This window comes from Pholcus phalangioides, unplaced genomic scaffold (genome assembly GCF_987345545.1).
Source record: "Pholcus phalangioides strain wild (caught in Gottingen) unplaced genomic scaffold, Ppha-v1.0 ptg000009l_1, whole genome shotgun sequence".
Taxonomy (NCBI): domain Eukaryota; kingdom Metazoa; phylum Arthropoda; class Arachnida; order Araneae; family Pholcidae; genus Pholcus; species Pholcus phalangioides.
In genome coordinates this window covers 34,052,156-34,072,247 of record NW_028301602.1, presented here as the reverse complement: position 1 = coordinate 34,072,247, position 20,092 = coordinate 34,052,156, and the positions used below count along the sequence as shown (strand labels likewise).

Here is a 20,092-nt window from a genome sequence, read left to right as displayed (position 1 = left end):
TCCGCAAATTTAATATTCAAAAATAGTTTCTTCAATAAGTAGTGTACAATAATGTCTTCAATATTTTGTATTCGGCAGAAGTTCAAAGAAGTTAATACATAGTAATTAGTAATTAGTATTCAACAACAGTTCATTCAATATCTAGTATTCATCAACAGTTTCTGCAAAAATGAGCACATAGAATAATTTATTCAGTAATGACAAATTTAACGGGGATTCTGCAATAAAGAAAATCCAACAATAGTATCTTCAATAATGTGTACCCAACTATATTTTCTGCAATAATGAGTGTCCAATGATATTTCTGTCATGACGAGCAACCAACAATATTTCTGCAATAATGATTATACAAAAATATTTCTGCAATAATGATTATACAAAAATATTTCTGCAATAATGATTATACAAAAATATTTCAGCAATAATGAATATCCAACAATAACGTCTACAATAATGAATATCCAACAATAGCATCTCCAATAATGAATATCCAACAATAGCATCTCCAATAATGAATATCCAACAATAGCATCTGCAATAATGAGTAAGCAACGATATTTCTACAATATTTAGTATCCAACAATAGGTTTTGTAATAATTGGTATCCAACAATAGGTTTTGCAATAATGGGTACTTAATATTGTTTTGTAATAATGAGTAAGTAGGAACTTGACAACAGTGCTTGCGATAGTAAGTATTGAAAATGTTTCCTCGTATATATTGAAAAACCCATCAATGCAAGTATATTTTAGTATGAATTTTTGCTCAGTAGCAAGAAATGGCCATATAAAAATAAACAACGTTAAATATATTGAATGTGATTTTTCAACAATTCTTTTTTTAATAATAATTTCAGTGGATGCTAATGGAAATTTACGGAATCTCGATGGCAACTTTATGATAATTACACGACGCTAATTCGGAGGAATCATTAGTCTCATTAATTTATTTAAAAAATGAAGGTTTGTGATGTGTTAGCAGTTCGTGTAAATTACACTTTTTTTCATAAGCTTAGCCTAACTGAAATACTGCAATCAATTACTACTACTACTTAACCGTATGTGCACCTCGTGCACATTCCTCTACGGAATTTTCAACGAATCGACGCATGCCAGAATGTGTGTTCTGAGCGTATGTGCCCTAACGTATCTATGTTGTTCAGTTGCACTTGCTTAGCACTTCCATATAAGAATATGGAATAAGTGAAGTAAAGATGGAAATGCTTGTTATATTTTCATATTATGCCCGTATCATGTTGTTGGTCCCTCTCTGCGGAGAGACTTTTTCAAATGGGGGATCTGCTCGCATTCCCGCCTCAAAGTTTGAAAACCACAGAAAATAAATTTCATCCGGCCACCACTGCGTCGTCAACGGGGTTCGAACCTGGATTTTCAGGACCAGAGTCCAGCCCGATGCTTGCATGGCAGCACATCAGCAAACTGTAATTAATTACCTGTGAAAGTGGAAAAATCTGAGTTGTATTAATATGCACCACCCTGATAAAAAATTTTCACGATACCATTTAATGAAATTTTGCAATTTTGTACTGGAAACTTCCATAACGGACACTCCCGTTAGCGACCACTCGTTTTGAATTACATCGACGGGCTCAATGTATTTCATTATTTAATGTATTTTTTATCTTATACAATAACGGACACTCCTCATCAGTGAAATTTTCGGTCCCATGGGTGCCCGTTACCGAGATGTTCTTCTGTAGAATGTGACTTTAAAAGTGCTTTTGAAGATGTGCCGTTTTGAAAAAAAAAAATCCCTCTACGCCAATGGGAACACCGCTTTGTTATGTTTCTTTTGGAATGAAAAATACCAAAATGAATGATCAAAATGGATGGATATGTTCTCTTTTGATAGAAACGACTAACTTTACATTGCAATTTCATCCAAAAATATCCACCTTTGAATAATCCCTGTTACATGATTTGACAGACCTCATCTCAAAGATTCAGAAACCATTGAAAAGTGAATTTCGAAAAAGAAGAAGGAAATGTTTTTATTTGAAAATATTCATCTCACAAAAATATTGATAACAATGAAAGGATTACTTTATGCTACTAATGTGGACGGGTTACTATTCATCAAAAAGACTCGTAATGTTAGGACTACGCATGAGAGACAGATAGAGAGATCTTATTTACTGATTAAGAAATTACTGTGAAAAGTGTCGAAATATCTAAATTTTCATAATATACTGAAAACATTTTCATAATAGTATACTGAAATATACTGCGTTTGTGACATTCGCTGTCCTTGTAATGGATGGAGATTTAGATTATATGCTGGGGCATTCGGATTATAATACTGTATATACAATTTCAAGGAAAATCTCATCTGTAGACACTTGTACCTCAAATAGCTAATTAGAGAATTTTAGGTATGATACATGTGTTATACGAAGGATCTTCATTCATCTCATTCTGGCTTTTAAGCTCATATTACATTATGAATGCCCAGATAACTTGAAGCAACGGCAAGTAATGTCTAGATGTGAACCACAATCGTCGTAAAATTCATGGAACTCGATGTACGTGCATCATCCTAATGGCACGACGTAAATTTATCAATTTTCCGTTCACCGGTTATCGTGATGGTAAATTCTGTAGAGTTAAATGCATCGAGGCTGCTGCATTTGTGGGATTAAAAAGCTTTATTGCCATCTCCACTATAAAAACTTAATTCGAATCAATGAATAATTTTTCTAAATTCATTCAAGTTTAGCATTTTGCTCAGTACTGCTCGTGTATTTTGTATTTGATCTCTCAAGGGTAAAAACGCGGGACTCTTCGAATATGGGCTAATCCAGTTTTCTGTATCTGTATAAGACGGGTGGAAAAGCAATCAAAATTTATTAAGACGGCATGACTGGGAAATAAATTTCAATTAGGCACTATGTATTCGTTGTTCCCTTCCAATTAAAATGCGCGTAAGAATTTGAAATTTCAACAGGTGCGGAAATCTCAAGAAGCATTTTGCATAAAACTCTTATATAATTCCGACGAAGAAATATTAATCCTCCATACTTAGCCGAGAGCATATTAATCACTTTGGCATTGTCACTACTACACCGCTAATACCTCAAAGCATGCCGTGAGAACGTGTCTCGCGAGGATTCTGTGAAACATACATGCGTTATGACGCCCGGGCATTGTCCTATACTTGCTCGAAAATTACAGAATAGGCTCTTCTCACGGAACAATCTCTACTGAATTGTGTTAGAAGTTATGGGAGGAGTATATTTAAAAATCCCCTCTTTTTACTCTTATCCTTCTCGACGATCTTTTCTTCCTTTCCTAAGATATTGGCTTTTAAGAAAATTTCTCAATTCCCCTCTTTGAAGTTAGTTGTTTCACTCTGTAGAGTTTGTCGATCGTTTGGAGGTGGGGACTAGCCTCTTGGAAATACATATCAGCAGGTTAGAAACTTCTCGGCGACAGGATGATGAATCGATCCGTAAATTGGTTTTCGCCTCGGCAACGAACAGGTGCTAATTAGGCACGAGCAGCAAATTACCCATCGAGGGAAAACGACATCGTGATTAAAAAGTCGACGAAAAGAGAGAGATGCTTGAATTTCGAAATTCGACTCCCAAAACACTAACCGGAACCACTTGAGCGAAGCGTTTTAGAAATTGAGTTTCTTTCGCCTCTCTCCTTTTGCTTTCTGCGACTAAACGGAGAAAAGAGTCATTAGCTCGAACTAATACATTCATTTTGAAAGAATATTTTGACCGTTTTAAAGCTTCAGCTACGTGATAGGAATAACGAAGGGAAAAAGAACCGCTTGGAAAATCGTGTTTAGCTAATTATTTAAATCTGATTTTTCTAAAAAGATAAGCGATTTAACTCTCAGCTTACATAATTCCGTTTGTCAGAAATTCGAATTTTCTGACCTTTTATTAACTACGAATTCAATCTTTCAGTTAATATTTGCTTTGTAAGAAAAGGAGGAAAAACGGAACGTTAAATGAAATCGTTCGCGAAAAAGACAATTTTTCAAGTTACGTGTAACAAAATATTTCTTATTTTCAAAGACAAAAAAAAGTTCTTATTCAATTATTCAAGTAATATAAGATTTGTTCATTTGCCTGTAACGCGTATCTTCTAATTGATTTCTTTGATTAAAAAGCTTTATAATGACTGAGAAAGATTACTTACTTGATAAAGTTTTCTCTGTTGAATCTTAAAATTTATTGTAATGAAAAAAAAAAAGGTAACTTCGTCGTGTGTAGATTTTCTCTAATTAAGAAAGCTTCGATAACTTCGGCTTTAAAGTAAGAATCAAATAGAAAAAAATCAAAATAATGATTTTTTTTCGTTAATGGAATGGAACATTATAATGTGGTAACAACCTCGTTATTTACGCGACAGTATTTATCAGGGCGGAAAATATGAAAAAAAAATATTTTGAGAAACATCCAGGAATGACAATTATCTGTATCAATTATGCGTTTTCTTTGCATACTTGTTATTATCCCCTACTACGCAATATATCTCTGCGTTGATCTAACTGAATACTTGCTTTCATTCATTTTAATATTTCTTTTTTTTTTTTATACTTTTTGCGAAACCTCGCGCTGATTCCCTCACATGCAAATCCTAACAGCGCAAAAAATTCCATCTTAAATTTTTTTAGTCTAGATTTTATGTTTTATTTAAAGAGAAATGGTTTCAAGTATATTTGTTAAACAGTCTCAGGAGTCACATTTATTATTTCATTACTTTTATAATTTTCACGCCTAAAATACCGCATCTATCAATATATATAAGAAAAATAGATTATGAGAACAATTTAAGGTATCCGACTACCTTTCTTGTCACTTTTCTTTAAAATGGTTCTGGAGTGAACTTTAAATACATTTTTTGATAGAAAGTGTCCCGAAATGGTGAAAAGTGACAAATTTTGGTCTATCTATTATATTTTATATGGAAAATTCGTTTTTATGTCAAATTTTGGGCAAAATTCATGTGATATTCGAAACACGATTGCAAACAATTTTATTAATGAAATGCTTTGTGATTTTTCGCAGTGCATTTAGCTAGTAATGTTGCAGCTTATGAACCAAAATTCAAAGGATTGCATGATATTTTCATAAGTTACACCAAAATATGTTTAAGTACGTATATGCATTTTTTAAAATTTCATCCATTTTGTCTATAAAACACTTTAATTCAAAAAATATATATTTGATAGACCTTAGATTTTGATTCATAACCTTAAAAATATATAGCAAAATATCACATTAAAATATCGTAAGAATGCAATGCACCAATTTTTACAAATCATGTCACAAAGTCAAGTAGCATTTTCCGTAAAACACGTTTAAAGTCTTTATTCGCGTATTACTTGTATGTAAAAACGCAACACTAAAGTGAACGTAACTTTGATTCTAAGCATCATATAAACAAAACAAGGCCCGTTTTGGAATCACAACAAATAGGGCTTTTATAAAAAAATTAAAAAAAAAGGAAAATCCATATTTTCTTCCAAAAGGACGTTTTTCAACGTAGTCGGTTACCTGTGGGGTAAAATGCTTTTCATCGAGAAATCAGCTTTACATACAAAATAACCGTCTTGTATCATTAACATTGCTAAAATAAAAGGCTTTCAAGAACGCGAGATATCCCGTTATTGCCATTTAGAGGACATATTATGCACACTTTATTATATTTAGCGTCATTAAAAAAAATATATACTTCAATACACACACATGCTATAAAAATTTATAAAGATGTAATTCTAAAGTTTTCATTGTGTGTGCTTCGAAAGAACGACAGATTTATTTATGCTAAAATTTTTCAATAAAAAGATTAACATCGTGTAATCATTTTTGTCGAACAATTATCAAATCTTAAAATTAAAAAATCCATTACACGCCACCATATTGTGAATTATAATACATTTTCGTGAACATTAATAAATGTTTTTCGATTCGAGGTTCAATGTCGTGTCCCACGTAAACTTTCTGTAAGAACTTATGAAGAGAAAATAAATAATAATTTAGGATCAGAAATCCATTACGAGTTGGAGAGAACTGAACCCCTTTGAGCCATTAAATATCACTTAGTTCGTAGCATGCAAGCAAAACTTTTAACACAACATATGCGTCAGACAATATTGATCCCCGACAAAATACAAGCTAATATCTTCCGTGAGAAAAGTTTAGATTGATGTTTCAGGTTTCCTTCAAAATATTTTAGATACGATTTTTTTTTTCGAAATTAAAAATTGATGCGCTATTTAGCTTCTGTCTACTGTAGCTCGTAGACAGTCTTTCACGACGCTTTGAAAATACGTTACCAGTGGAATACTCCAAAGGAAATTATAATGGCACGCAAGGATTTCCTTCATTTGAACATTCTGTCGCATCTTCATGGTATCACGTACACCAAACGTGCACAACTTTCTAGGTAGTGCGGGGGGTCGCTCGAGTTATCTGAAAATTGACCTTGAGCCACTCAGGCGGTTCAGCGGCATACCTAAGTCATCTGGAAATGTGTCACGGGTAATTTAATAGATCTAGAAATGTGCCAAACCACTTAAGTGATCTATAAAAATACAGCGGGTCGTTTAAGTGTGCTGGAAGTCACTCAAGTGACTTAGAAGCGTATCAGGAGCAACTCGAGGGATCTTTAATTGTGCCGCCATCACTTAAACAATCTGTAAATGTACCACGAGACTACTGAGTAAACTGGAGGTATCGATGACGTGGATCGATTAAGTAGAATTGTGCTTGGGATAGATAAATCTGGATATGTGATGTTTGTTTTAAATGGTCAGGAAATGTTTTCTGCAAGCCACTGAAGTATTCTCAGAAATCATATCCACTTAAGTGATTTGATATTATTTTGTGAGTCACTCGAGTAATTTGGTTGTAATGTCACGGGTTGCATCAGATGATTCCGAGGACAATATTTGATACGCTGACCATGGGTTCAGCATCAGCATTGTATGGTACACCAAAAGTCCATAACCTTACACTCCGTGGGCCATACATTCGCTACTGGCAGCGGGCTAGAAACTGGAGAAACCGGGCAACAATATGATTTATTTAACGGGACATTCTCCCTTAATTTTGGCAGAAGGGTTGACATTCTAACACTTCGCAAGATATTCGTATATGCGATGCACCACCTTGGCGCCATTTCTCTTCAACAATTTAAATTTGTATTTCTGGTTGGGAAAGATTCTAATGAGACTGAACCAGTTTCGAACTTACAAATAATCGGGATGTTTAGCTGCGGAATCTTCAACCTTTCAGACATGGCGGCCAAATTTCCATGATGTCCGAGAGCCATTAACTCATTATTGAGGTATTTAGAATTATGATATGGAATCTAGATTTATGTGGAATGTCACAGTAACGTCTGGTCAAATATAAATATAAATATAAATACAAATACAACGCCACAACAGGCAAAATGCCCAACCAGGTGGCTGAGAAAAAGATGTCCGTAAAAATATGGATGTCATATATTTCAAAAATATAGCAACCCAATTAAAAATGCAATTAAAAATTTTAAACAATATATACACATGATAAAATATTATACAATGCCCATGAAGAATACTTATGGTTGTCTTTTTCTAAGTATGGATAGCTTCTCGATTCACCCCAACATGTTTATCGTATTTCTTTTTAAACGTGTCAATTGTGTTACAATTTACTACCTCCGGGGGTAAGCTATTCCATTTATTAACAACCCTATTAGAGAAAAATTCCCTGCGACACCATAACCTTGCATTGTCCCTCACCAATCGATACTGGTGTCCCCTTGTAAAAGCAGTCGATTGGCGGTGTACTAAAAGTTCATGATCCATCCTATCCATCCCATTGAAAATTTTGAACACTTCGATCATATCTCCCCCACACCTGCGTTCATCCAATGTAAACATATTCAAAAAATGATGTCTCTCTTCATAACTCAAGCCCCGTGTGCCAATAAGGAAACGCGTAGCTGTCCTCTGCACCCCCTTCAACCAAGTCTATGTCCCTCTGTAGGTATGGTCTCCAAAACCTTACAGCATACTCCAGTCCAGGACGAAATAATCCTCGAAAAAGCAGAAGAATGACTTTAGGAGAACGCGAAGAGACTTTTTTTTTGAAAATGAAACCAAACATTCTATTCGCCTTTTTGACCACCGCTGAACAATGTTCAGAGAACCTAAGCCGCTCGTCCCAAATCGATGACCCTAGTTGCATCCAGGATAGTGACACCATTCAATTCCCAAATCGAGGACCCTAGTTGCATCCGGGATAGTGACCTCATTCAATTCCCAAATCGATGACCCTAGTTGCATCCGGGATAGTGACACCATTCAACTCGTAAGAGAACCGTGGGTTGTTCGAACCAAAATTAGCGGCCATGCACTTATCAACGCTAAATATAACCCTATAGCTATAACCCTATATCAACCCTATAGCTTTGATTCTCGATTACCTCCATTAACTTCACATCATTTGCGAATTTGCCAGTAATCCCATCGATACCCTGATCGAGTTTATCGATAAAAAAAGAAAAAAGTATGGGACCAAGGACACTTCCTTGAGGAACTCCACTAGTGACGTCTGTCCAACCAGAGAATTCCCCGTTCACCATAACTCGTTGCGACCTATCTCTTAACCACGATTCTATCCAATTCAGCAAGTTGCCCGCAATTCCAATCTCGTGTAAATGCTTCAAGAGTTTACCATGTTGGACACGATCGAATGCCTTCTGGAAATCAAGGTAAACAACATCTACATTTTTGCTCTTACCCAAATCCTTAGTCATGTGATCATAGAAGCAAAGCAGGTTAGTTACACGTGACTTCCCCTTCCTGAAACCATGCTGATTATCCGACAATACATTATTCTCGTCTATCGACTTCACAAACTGCCTTTTGATGATAATTTCCAAAATTTTCGAGAGGGAGCTCGTCAAACTCACTGGACGATAATTGGACACAGCTTCTCTACTACCCTTCTTACACATCGGAACAACATTAGCAAGTTTCCAATCCCTTGGGACGATACCCTGAGCAACACTACTCCTGTATATCTGCGCGACTGGACCCAACAATTCATTAGCACATTCCCTGAGGACCCTGGGAGAGATATCATCTGGTCCTGGTGCTTTGCCTGCACATACATTCTTAGAAGATTTAGGACCTCCCCGTCTTCTACTTGAATATCTTTGAGGGTTTTATTACCCCATGCAACACCCGTACATCGAATATCATTATCTCCATTAAAAACCGACGCGAATCAGTCATTGAAAGCATTACACATGCCTACATTGCTCTCTAACCTAGAGCTTCATATCGAGAGGGGGGCCAACCGTCAACTTACATTCATTATTGACGTATCGAAAAAATGATTTTGGGTCAGAGCCAATGTCATCTGCCAACCTAGATTCAACTTCCTTTTTACTATCCCTTATCGCTTTCTTCAACAGTCTTCTTTTATCAGTAAACAATGATAGGTCACCACGTCCACTTTTATACTCTCCAAATGCTCTTTTCTTTTCAAGATAAAGGTTCCGCACGCTATCCGTGAACCATAGAGGGTGGGATGTACATACACGTGACACTCAACATCTGACCTTAATTATTGATGATCTCATTTATTCTGAAATTATTTATTTTATTAATAATTAATTTAGATTAGTTCTGAAATTCTATTTACAGCAATTCTGGAAAAAAAGTGTCTGAATAATTATTTCTTTTTATTATTCTGAATTTACTTCGAATGATTCTGAATTATTTATACCGTTAAATCCGAAATTATTTCCTTAATATATTTTGAAATTACTTCTTTCCTTAATTCTGGAATAAATTTTTTCAGTAATTTTAGAATTATTACTCTATTAATTTTCTTTTCGGTTAATTCCGGAATGATTTCGGTAAATTCAAAATCATATTCATTTGTTATTTCTTTCCGTCATTTTTTTTCGTTCAAATGTGAATTTTCCATCATTCTTGTAATTTCTTTAATTAGGTAGGCCTTTTAAGGAACCGACTTTTCCGTCTGAAATGTATGGAATCCGGGGGACCCCAGAAACTGTTTGGGCCTCGTGCTACTTTTCTCACTGGTCTGCGTGCAAAATCTTTTCTCTCCCCCTCAATCGTCTTCCGATGACCCAACCATTTTTTAAACATTCGGCGGGACACGATAATATAAAGCTCGTGGGCGTGTCAAATGTAGCCTGCTGGTCATGCGTTGAAGACCTCTGGTTTAGCTTTTGATAGTAACATTTGAAGAAATACTCAGTACCTGTCTTTTAAGGTGTGACAAAAACATTCGTACGTAAAAGAGGGGGTTGGACGTTGATCAGGGGTGTGAAATACATACTATTATTATTCAATGGAAAATTATTATTCGGCCGTGAAAGAGGGGTAACTGCACCTTAGGTGCGTCTGAGGAGGGGGGTTATTGCAATAATTTATCAAATTTACCATACGCATTGACTACTCAAATATATAAAAAAAAATTGATAATAAAGAATAAATTTGTACAGTTATTTCGAAGTCATTATATAGTTTTACACATTTTGTAAATAGTATATATATCTATATATATAAAATTGATTTTCTGTGTGTGTGTGTGTGTGTATGTTCTCTATACAAATCTACAATTTTAAATCGATCGTCGCCAAATTTTGCATATATACCAAATGTGACCCGACTTGAACGATAGGCTACTTTAAAATTTCGTCAGCCCAGGGCAAATGCCCCAAATGGGCAAAAAACTGTCCGGCAACAATGGTTTTTGGGCCTCAACAATCACTTTCCGAACGTTTACTTTGGTTACCGTGGTTCCCTAGCAATGCGTTTCAGACGCGTGTATGCCTTTACAACGGTTTGTCACTTCTTTAATCCTGTTAGTATATGTATAATAGTTTATGCCTTTATAATGGTTTGCCACATTTTAAATATACTCTCAGTAATGAGGCTTTTTGAATAGACGTCATAATCATCACCATCATCGCTTTGATGATCAGGAAAAGGGTGATCCTCATAGAAATCAGTATTGAAATTGCCGATTTAACTGCATAAATACGGAAATTTAGTGGGGGGGAGGAAGAGGGAGGGTTCCTGCCACATCAATAATTTTAAAAATTAAATTGAATTCTCGATTTTTGAAATATGGAATTCACTTGGAGATACGAAGCCCAGAAAATTAAGTATGAAGTAATTAGCCGGATCTACTTTTGAGTTGGATATCCATGTAATAACATTGATTTCAACTTTTCATTTATATCTTCTCAAGCATGAAAATTAAGTTCTCCGTATTGTCTTTTGATATTTATTTGCATAAATTCATATAGTTTAGGATGTTTTTAAAATTAGTTTTGGGTCCCGTAAAGTGCATCAAAAAAAATTCCACAGCTTTAATTAAGCATTTTTGGAAGCTGAAACAGGCAGAGATGGATAACTTGAAGTTCAGGAGGAGGGAATCGAAATACCTAGCACTTATCAAAAAAAAGGGGGAGGGGACTATTCATTTCTATGTTTCTTTAAATTTAGATTTGTTTATTTCATGAGTCGCGCAGGACGTCGCCATATTGGCTATCTTTAGACACGGTTTGCATGTCCCTCAAAGAAAGAGGGAGATATCACGTGGTTCATAAAGCCTCATTGAAGAAAACCCGGGCAACGCCGGGTATTATAGCTAGTGTATATATAAAACAGTGTTCACTAAAACCCCTCTTTTAAGGTCACCGGCGGGGCAAAAATATCCGTCCCTTAAAAAGAGGGTGGCTTTCAATTAGGGATTACAAATGCATACTTTACAATAAAATTGCAATAAAAGCCCTCTTAACGGATACCTCAGATGCGGTCAACCCTCTTTTACGGCCAAATAACAATTTCCTCTTGCATGGTAAATGTATACAATTCAAACCCCTTATTTATGGTCACCTCTCTTTTACGGACGAATTGTTTTTATCCTGCCGGTGTGTGTGTGTCCACAAAAGAAAGAGTATTACTTTATTATTTGGCCGTAAAAGAGGGTTGACCTCATCTCAGGGATGACCGTTATGAGACGTTTTACTTCAGAAAAGTCTCCATATATAGGGATAAAAGTTGCAAATACAAAGTGTGTGTGTGTGTGTATATATATATATATATATATATATCATTCATTGCTTTTGATGTGCTGAGAGTTTTTAATACTGAAATTATATCTTAATGAGATTATTTAAATATTCGTTCACGAACAACAAAGTTGATAAATTATAATTGAAAAAAAAATGTTAGGAATAAACTGAAGGGGAAAAATTTTTATAATTTAATTTTCTAAGAAAGTCATTTTTTTTCTTCTGTTTTGTACGCCCAGGAACAAATTTAGTTGAAATTAGATGTAATTTATTCCCTATTTTTTCCTTTAAGAAATGAACTTCTGCCCTCGGAAAATATTTTTCTACACAAATATTATACATATGAAGTAAATAGAACAGTTTTTTTCTCATTCAAATTTTATGTTTTAGTAAAATTCCCCCCCCCCTTTTAGTACCTTGAAATATCTCGAGAGAGAAATAAAGGGGAAAAAATAAAACCAACTTAATAATTGCATAATTTCACAGAAATTTCTTTTGTTTTCGTGAATTCTTTTGAGCATGAATTTTAATTATTTCCTTAATTCATACTCTTGTGCATATTACAGCTCACGGTCGCTTCCAACTTTGAGTCTGTTGATTGCTTTTTAATGGACTGAACCGTGTTAAAAAATAATAACGATAACAAAAATGTTTCGCTTAGCTTCCGTAAAAATTTAAATTCGCTGTATCATTTTGAGCATATTTTACGACGGTGAGAATATTTTCTTGATCATTGTGGAAATAATCTTTCAAGCTTATGTTCATTTCATTTACGTGCATGTATTTTACGCACTAGAAAATGTAATATGATCTTATCGTGTGTGGAAATTGAAGCGTCAAGCGTCATTTATACAGGATATCCCATCAAGACCACCCAAACACTGCACAGCCAGATTCCACACTTGGAATACATTAAAAAATGCCCAAAGAACTGTACCTGTACGACCCATAGTTTTCGAGAGAAATGCGTACTGGTACAGTTCTTTGGGCATTTTTTTTATGTATTTCAAACGAGGAATCTGGCTGTGCAGATTTTGGGCGGTCTTCAGGGGACACCCTGTATAAATTGTTTCCGATGGCAAAATGACATAGCGTCTTCATCTTAGAGTGTATTTTATGACATCCGTATTTTTTTCGGATCAGAGCTGTAGGAAATTATCCTTAAGTTGATAGTCAACATTAGAAAATACATTAATTATGCTAAAGTTTCCTATATATCATAGAGAAAATTAAGGACGTACAGGATAAATTCTCCATGTGTATCCGTTTAGACTATTTAAGCTTAAGTTTCCCGTGTATAATAGAGAACATTTTAAGGATATACAGGATACTTCTCCAATTATATCTAAAAAAACTATCAGCGAATTTGCCAATTGTGACTGAAATAGAATGGGGGGGGGGGGGAAAGGCTTAATTTGCTCATACTGGCAATCACAAAATTGTAGATTTACAGAAAATTTTCAGCACAAAATTATAACAAATAATAATAATTATTATACGTAATAAATTAAAGTGGGGGAACACAAAATACTGTGCAAGTGGTTGACGGAGGCAGTTGCGGTGGGAACAATATCAATTGACTGCCGCCGAAGAAATTACTTAGCGCTAGATCGTGGCTGTGTATATCCTGTAATCCGAAAAACTTTGTATAGTTGTGCATCAAAATGGTTTTGTGACTTTCTATATGTATAATTGCCGAAATATATTTTTTATAACTTTTGGTTTTCTGACATTATTTTGTTCAGCCTTTCCTTTAAAAAAACGTTTTTCGTATTTTTTTTTCCTCTTTAGAGGTAAATAAAATATATATATATATATAAACCACACAAAAAAACTGATAAATAGAAATATTTGGACCTGTTGGATTTTTCCTTGGACCAGAATATCAGCACCTATAGAGTGCAAAAATAAAATTGCATTAATGTCCAGTTCTTCGAATGGTACATCATCAAATATATCGTCGTGCATTATTGTGTGTGTGTGTGATTTTAATAAACAAATATTCTTTATTGTCATTTAATATTCTTCGTCATTTGATATTCGTAACGTGGATTAAAACAAATAGGCAGGTATAAGTTGTATTTTCAATGTCATAAATACAGTAGATAGATGCTTAATAGATTGGTATTATGAATATTTATTTAATTCTTGTAAAATAATATGATTTCAGAGCCTCACGTTTCAACATTACCCAGGATCACGTTCAGCCGTTCTCAGATAAGAGCAGAAGAAGGCACATACGCTCAACTACCATGTGTTGCTCAAGGGAACCCTCCTCCGTCTTACAAGTATGTTACAATAAAATTCCATGGCTATCATAATTTCAATTTCTTTATCATATACGGAAAACCATGGAACAGTTTCGACAGTATTGCTTTCTAGCTCATGCTTTTGGAGTGCGAGATTAAAGATAAAAAGTCAATTTTTACCGTATTGTACAACTTACTCTATGATTTTATGAACTGATTGAACGAAATAAATAAATATCGAGCACATATACGTAACTTATAAGTCAAATACAAAAAAAATCCTCTTTTAATCTCATACAAATTAGAATACAAAGAATATAAAACTAATTTTAAAAAATACTTAAAAAAATTAAGTAGGAGTATATTAAAAATACCTTTAAAAAAACTGGGTAAAATAAACGTTTACAATTGAAATACATTAATTAAAATATGTTAAATAACAACATCGTACACATAAGATTTCAATAACTTCATTAATAGGAATTTAGACACTAATGAACAAAATAGTTTTTGCATGTACTCTATTGAACAAAATAATATATCAACCAGTTTGACCAACTCTACGTATTGTACTGAGATAGACCAATACGAATTGAAACAAGTAACAAGGGTCCTAAAGGAAAATAAAGCAAGTGGTTATGATGGACTTACCCCTAAAATGATGAAAATAATTTCAAAATGCCACCTAAATACACTAACAATTTTAATTGATCATTCTATTTTGAAAGGTATATTTTATCATGAATTAAAATACTCCCTCGTTTATTCTATGTATAAAGCTAGAGAAATAAATTATTTGATAAATTATTTTCTTCTGGGGGGGGGGGTTACGTTTTTTCCTGCAAAATAACACTACAATCTTGGCTCAAGGGGGGTTAGAACCCCAAAAATCCCCCCCTCTGCGTACGCCACTGGTGTAGATAGGTATATATTGTTTATGTATAGTTTGTAATGTACTAATGGATATTCACAATACCTAATTTAATTATATAACACTGATTACGACTCTCAAAATGAGTAATCTAACATTTTAATATATATCGTAATCGTAAATATATAAATAAAAATGCAATATAACATGTCTAATCATTGTATTAAGCTGTTCTCTGAACCATATGTGTTTAAACCTGCTGGAAGGACTTTCTAAGTCCCTTGGGGTTCACAGAGTGTATGTATCTATGTGTTTTTATGTTTGTACTTATGTGTGTGTGTGTAATTGTATGTATGTCTGTCTTTTTGTGATTTGTTTATTTAAAAAATAATAATGCATAATATTAACATCACCAAATGAACTACACAACTGTACATGTCTGTTGCCTAGACTTCATCAGTTACAGCAGCAAATGAGGTGTCGAAGACTTCATTGACTAATAAGCTGTCACTAATGCATTCGGGATATCCTTGAATACATAGGAATGCACCAGGAGCAGAAAGGGCCCCTTGAGAGAGAGGCCTTGGATTAGTAATGTAACTTGTAGACATGTATAAAACTTTTCCATGTACGTTGGTAGAGGAAAGGGGGAAAAAAGCCATGAAATATTAATTCGGTGACCGACGTCATCTTTCTGTTCGTCTCTTGAGGATGAAAGGAACTTTCTGTGTCAATTTTTAGTGTCTTTATGATGATGTAGGAAATTAATTTCTTAGATTATATATTGATTTATATATCGTTTCCATAAGCCCATATATATAGGATGGGCAAAAAGTCCGCAGAATCTTTAAAAATGAACAATACCCGCCGAAAAACATCTTCAACATGCCAACTTCTTATTCTTAATTGTTCCACAAGTCTTTCCCACACTTCTTCTTTGCGGTCTCCAGCCCGTATGCACCACTGATCGCACGTGCAACTTTTCTCCCTGCATTGGGTTCAGCTACCCAGTTTTAATCAAATGGCTCGTACATCGACTTTATAGCTGTCTTCATGGTGAGAACGACGTGAGTGGTTTGACACTTGCGAACACAGGGAAAGGGAGCCACTGCTATAAATTGTAGCTAACTTCATTCTGACACAACCTTACTCTTTCTGCTAGCTAAGTACGGGATCCCATAATATCATTTTGCCTGAGGGCCCGTGTGATGAAACGACACTCTTATGGTCCCCACAAGGATGCGACTGACAGGGCTCAAACTACGTGGGGGCCCCGGAACGATCCTTATTATTCTGTGTTTTTTTCTCACTATGACGTTTATGTGTAGGGGCCCCGTAAAACATTCGACCATGGCCTAGGAGCCCGGTGGCAGGATGTGGGGTGACCGATACTGCACGGAATCACAGAATCTCAACAAGAACCCTACTGAATCAACTTTACTCACGGAATTATTGCTCGCTATCAATTTGCTCACACAGTGAGTTCAATAAGTAGGGAGGGTCTTGCTCCCTGCTGGAGGCTGCTCGATGACACAAGGGAGCAACGAGAAAAAGCATACTCCGAAAAAAGGATGGGTTTTTTTTCGCTCAAAAATAAGAAACACTGGCGTACAATATAAGCTTCACAATTTATTAATTTCAGGTGGATGAAAGATGTAGCTGGAATTTTGCGTCCAGTTGAAGATAAGAACCGTATTTTCATCAGCCACGGATTGCTCATAATAAAAAGGGTCGTCAAATCAGACGGAGGGCTTTATCAATGCATAGCTAGAAACAGTATCGGCGAAAGAAGAGTCGAAACTAGTTTGGTGGTTAGTGGTAAGTTTCTTTCCACTAAATCAGCATAAAAAAAATGTTGACATATTTGTCATTTCCCTTCCGTGCTTTACTGTTCTTCAATTTCTGTTGCAGCTCCGCTCGAGGTGAATGTTATCCCACACAAGCTCGAACTTAACGTCGGACAAGAAGCAACATTCAGCTGCAATGTTACCGGTTACCCATTGCATAGAATAACCTGGTTACGGGATAGGCATCCGATCCTTGCGCTAGATTCTACTCGAATGAGACTACTCTCGAGAGATGTTCTCCACATATCTTCAGTTCGAAGGGAAGATAAAGGGATGTACCAATGTTTTGCTCATAATGAGCTGGATTCTGCTCAAGGAACCTCCGAGCTACTCATCGCAGGTAGATATGCATATTAATATAACAGCATCTGGAAACAAATTGAGTAAAGATACTAAACATATCCGTCTTATGCGATATTATTTCCATCAGTTTGCTTGGCATAGAAAGACACGATCACATTTTCAATCGATTGTGATTATTTCCGCTGGTTGGTTACGGATTGAATGGAATCAGTTATATCGATGTAGTTTTTCTTTAAGATTATTGTAAATGTTAACTTCATATATACAGGGTGTTTCATAGATTTGTATATAATTTTCAAATTCATAAAAATTAGGGGTGGTCCGATTAATCGGTTTATCGGATCGGTTAATCGATCAATTTTCAACCGCAGTTAAAAATTTTAGTTGAATTAATCGAGTCGATCAATTCGATTAAAATTGTTATTAATAGTTTGTGAATTAACTTAATTTAAAAAAAATCGATTGGATGCCTTCTAAATCATGTTTTATGCAAAACATTTATGCACACACAAGTGACCATATTTAGAAATATTTGAATCAATATTTTGATCAAATTAGATTCAACGAAAACATGATTTCAGTTTCAAATTAAGTTTGATGGGAGTTTTAGAAGACGATCAAACTTCATTGTCTCCATTGTGCGTTAGCTTTTAGTATTCTTGGAAGCATTAGTTCATCTCACAAGTACAATTCGGAAAACTTTCCAAAAATACAAGCAACAGTGTAATCGTAAGTAGTTTCAAAACCAGTGAATAATAATAAAAAATAACTGATTTTTTTAAAAAAAACGACAAGATCCTAATGAAGAAATTACAGGTTATGGGGCAATTATGATAATCATATTAAATTTCTTGAAGCAGGTAGTCTCAATTTCTTTACCTATTCCTATATTTGTTCACATCTACCGAATAACTGAGTGAAATGAATGAAATATATATTATTCATAGCAGCTATTAACATTATATGGTCACAAAAACATATTCGATTAAAATTCAATTAATCGATTAAAAATTTTTGATCTACCAGTTAAATATTTTAATCGATTCCAGCCCTAACAAAAAATAAAAGCAATTGGTATATTTGAATGCGGTATGCGAAAAAGTTATTCTCATCAGAGGGTCTTTTTTTTCGTATAGGAAAAAGTATTAGTTCAAAATTTTGTCGGTCACAAAGCAACTAATTGGAAATATGCAAATCAGAGTCATAATACAGGGCGTACAATTAACAGGTAATTTCTGAATTTTCCTATTAATGGTGCTTACATGAGGTTTTCACTGTGATGTTGACATGATCGAGGCACTATTGCTGAATTTGTTCCCCTCAGCAACGAATATCCAGCTGAAACTTTAAGAACGTTTCAAAAAGATTAAAGAAAAGCTCCGGTCAAAAAAAGCCGATGATATTTTTTTGAGTAGCGCTCTCTGTCGATGAGAGTTTGAACTATTATTTTCTGTACTAAATATATCAATTTAAATATATCAATTTAAATATATCAATTTAAATATATCAATTTAAATATATCAATTTAAATATATCAATTTAAATATATCAATTTAAATATATCAATTTAAATATATCAATTTTTTTGATTTTTTATAAATAAAAATATCAATTTATAAAACAAATTGATTTATGAGTTAACCTTTCATAAGTCTCTGGGATAATATTTTTTTTTTCACAAATTAAGAGAAAAATAACATCGATCTATGGGTTTTACGAATTTGTGATTTAATCAGTCACATCCAAAATGTTACGTTTAATTTCAGTCACTAATAGTAAGTAAATAATTTTGTATTGTTACCACGTAATTTATCAGTTAGTTGATCAATCATTATTTGGGTCATTGCGTTGAATTAACTTACATATATCAAAAGATACACCATGAAATGAATTCAATGGTGCATTTTAAATTATGCTCTTGAAGATAATAAAAAGAACACGGATGTTTTTCTTCAATCAAATTACCAAGAGCCATTTTTAAAATACTGGTTTACAATTTCGGAACAGCGAGTGGTATTTCGGTTTCCTGATGAAAGAGAAATTGATAGATCGTTTCATTACAGTACGATGTCACTGACAAAGTTTTTGTTGAATAATAGGGAATTTAATGCTGTTATAATAATTATTTCTGAAGCATTCTACTTTAATGCCGCTGCCAGGAAATATTATGAGAAGCAATTCTGTGGTGTTTGGTCACAACATGATATCTCAAAAAAATGGTTTTTTGATCTAAAAGAAAGTCCTGCTAATTATAACTAATTGGAAGTGAGATAAATGCACAAACACGAGCGTACTGCTACACAACATGTTGATGTATGATATATTCATTTGTATTTTCTTGTATGATTTATTTTTGATTTTTAAATGGCAATGAAAATACTCATATCTCAAAAATGTGGTTTCGGAGTTATCCTGTTCTGGCCAAACACCACAGAATTATTATCTGGTTTAATCAAGGAGAAACCTTGCACCATTATACCAGTATGCTCCCATAAATTTCCATGGCTATCATAATTTCAATTTCTTCACCATATGCATAAATGTTACGATGTGGAATATTTCCATTAAGTTACCCTGTGAAATTCTGAACTGATTGAACGAAATAAATAAATATCGAGCACATCTACGTAACTTATAAGTGAAATTAATACATAATAAAAGCATCGCCAAATGAACTACACAAATGCACGGGTCCGTTGCCTAGACTTCATCAGTTAAAGCAGGAAA

At 34.3% G+C, this 20,092-nt stretch overlaps 1 protein-coding gene across 1 annotated transcript in view; it reads left to right on the top strand.

The window, feature by feature from the left end:
- LOC149082962 (cell adhesion molecule Dscam1-like) overlaps positions 1 to 20,092 on the top strand; it is a 169,381-nt gene that overhangs the window by 108,055 nt on the left and 41,234 nt on the right. Inside the window, exons 5-7 of the mRNA XM_089236010.1 lie at positions 14,266 to 14,383; positions 16,858 to 17,033; positions 17,127 to 17,402. Of these exons, the coding sequence (XP_089092136.1) occupies positions 14,266 to 14,383; positions 16,858 to 17,033; positions 17,127 to 17,402 (570 nt within the window). The remainder of the gene's footprint in view (positions 1 to 14,265; positions 14,384 to 16,857; positions 17,034 to 17,126; positions 17,403 to 20,092) is intronic.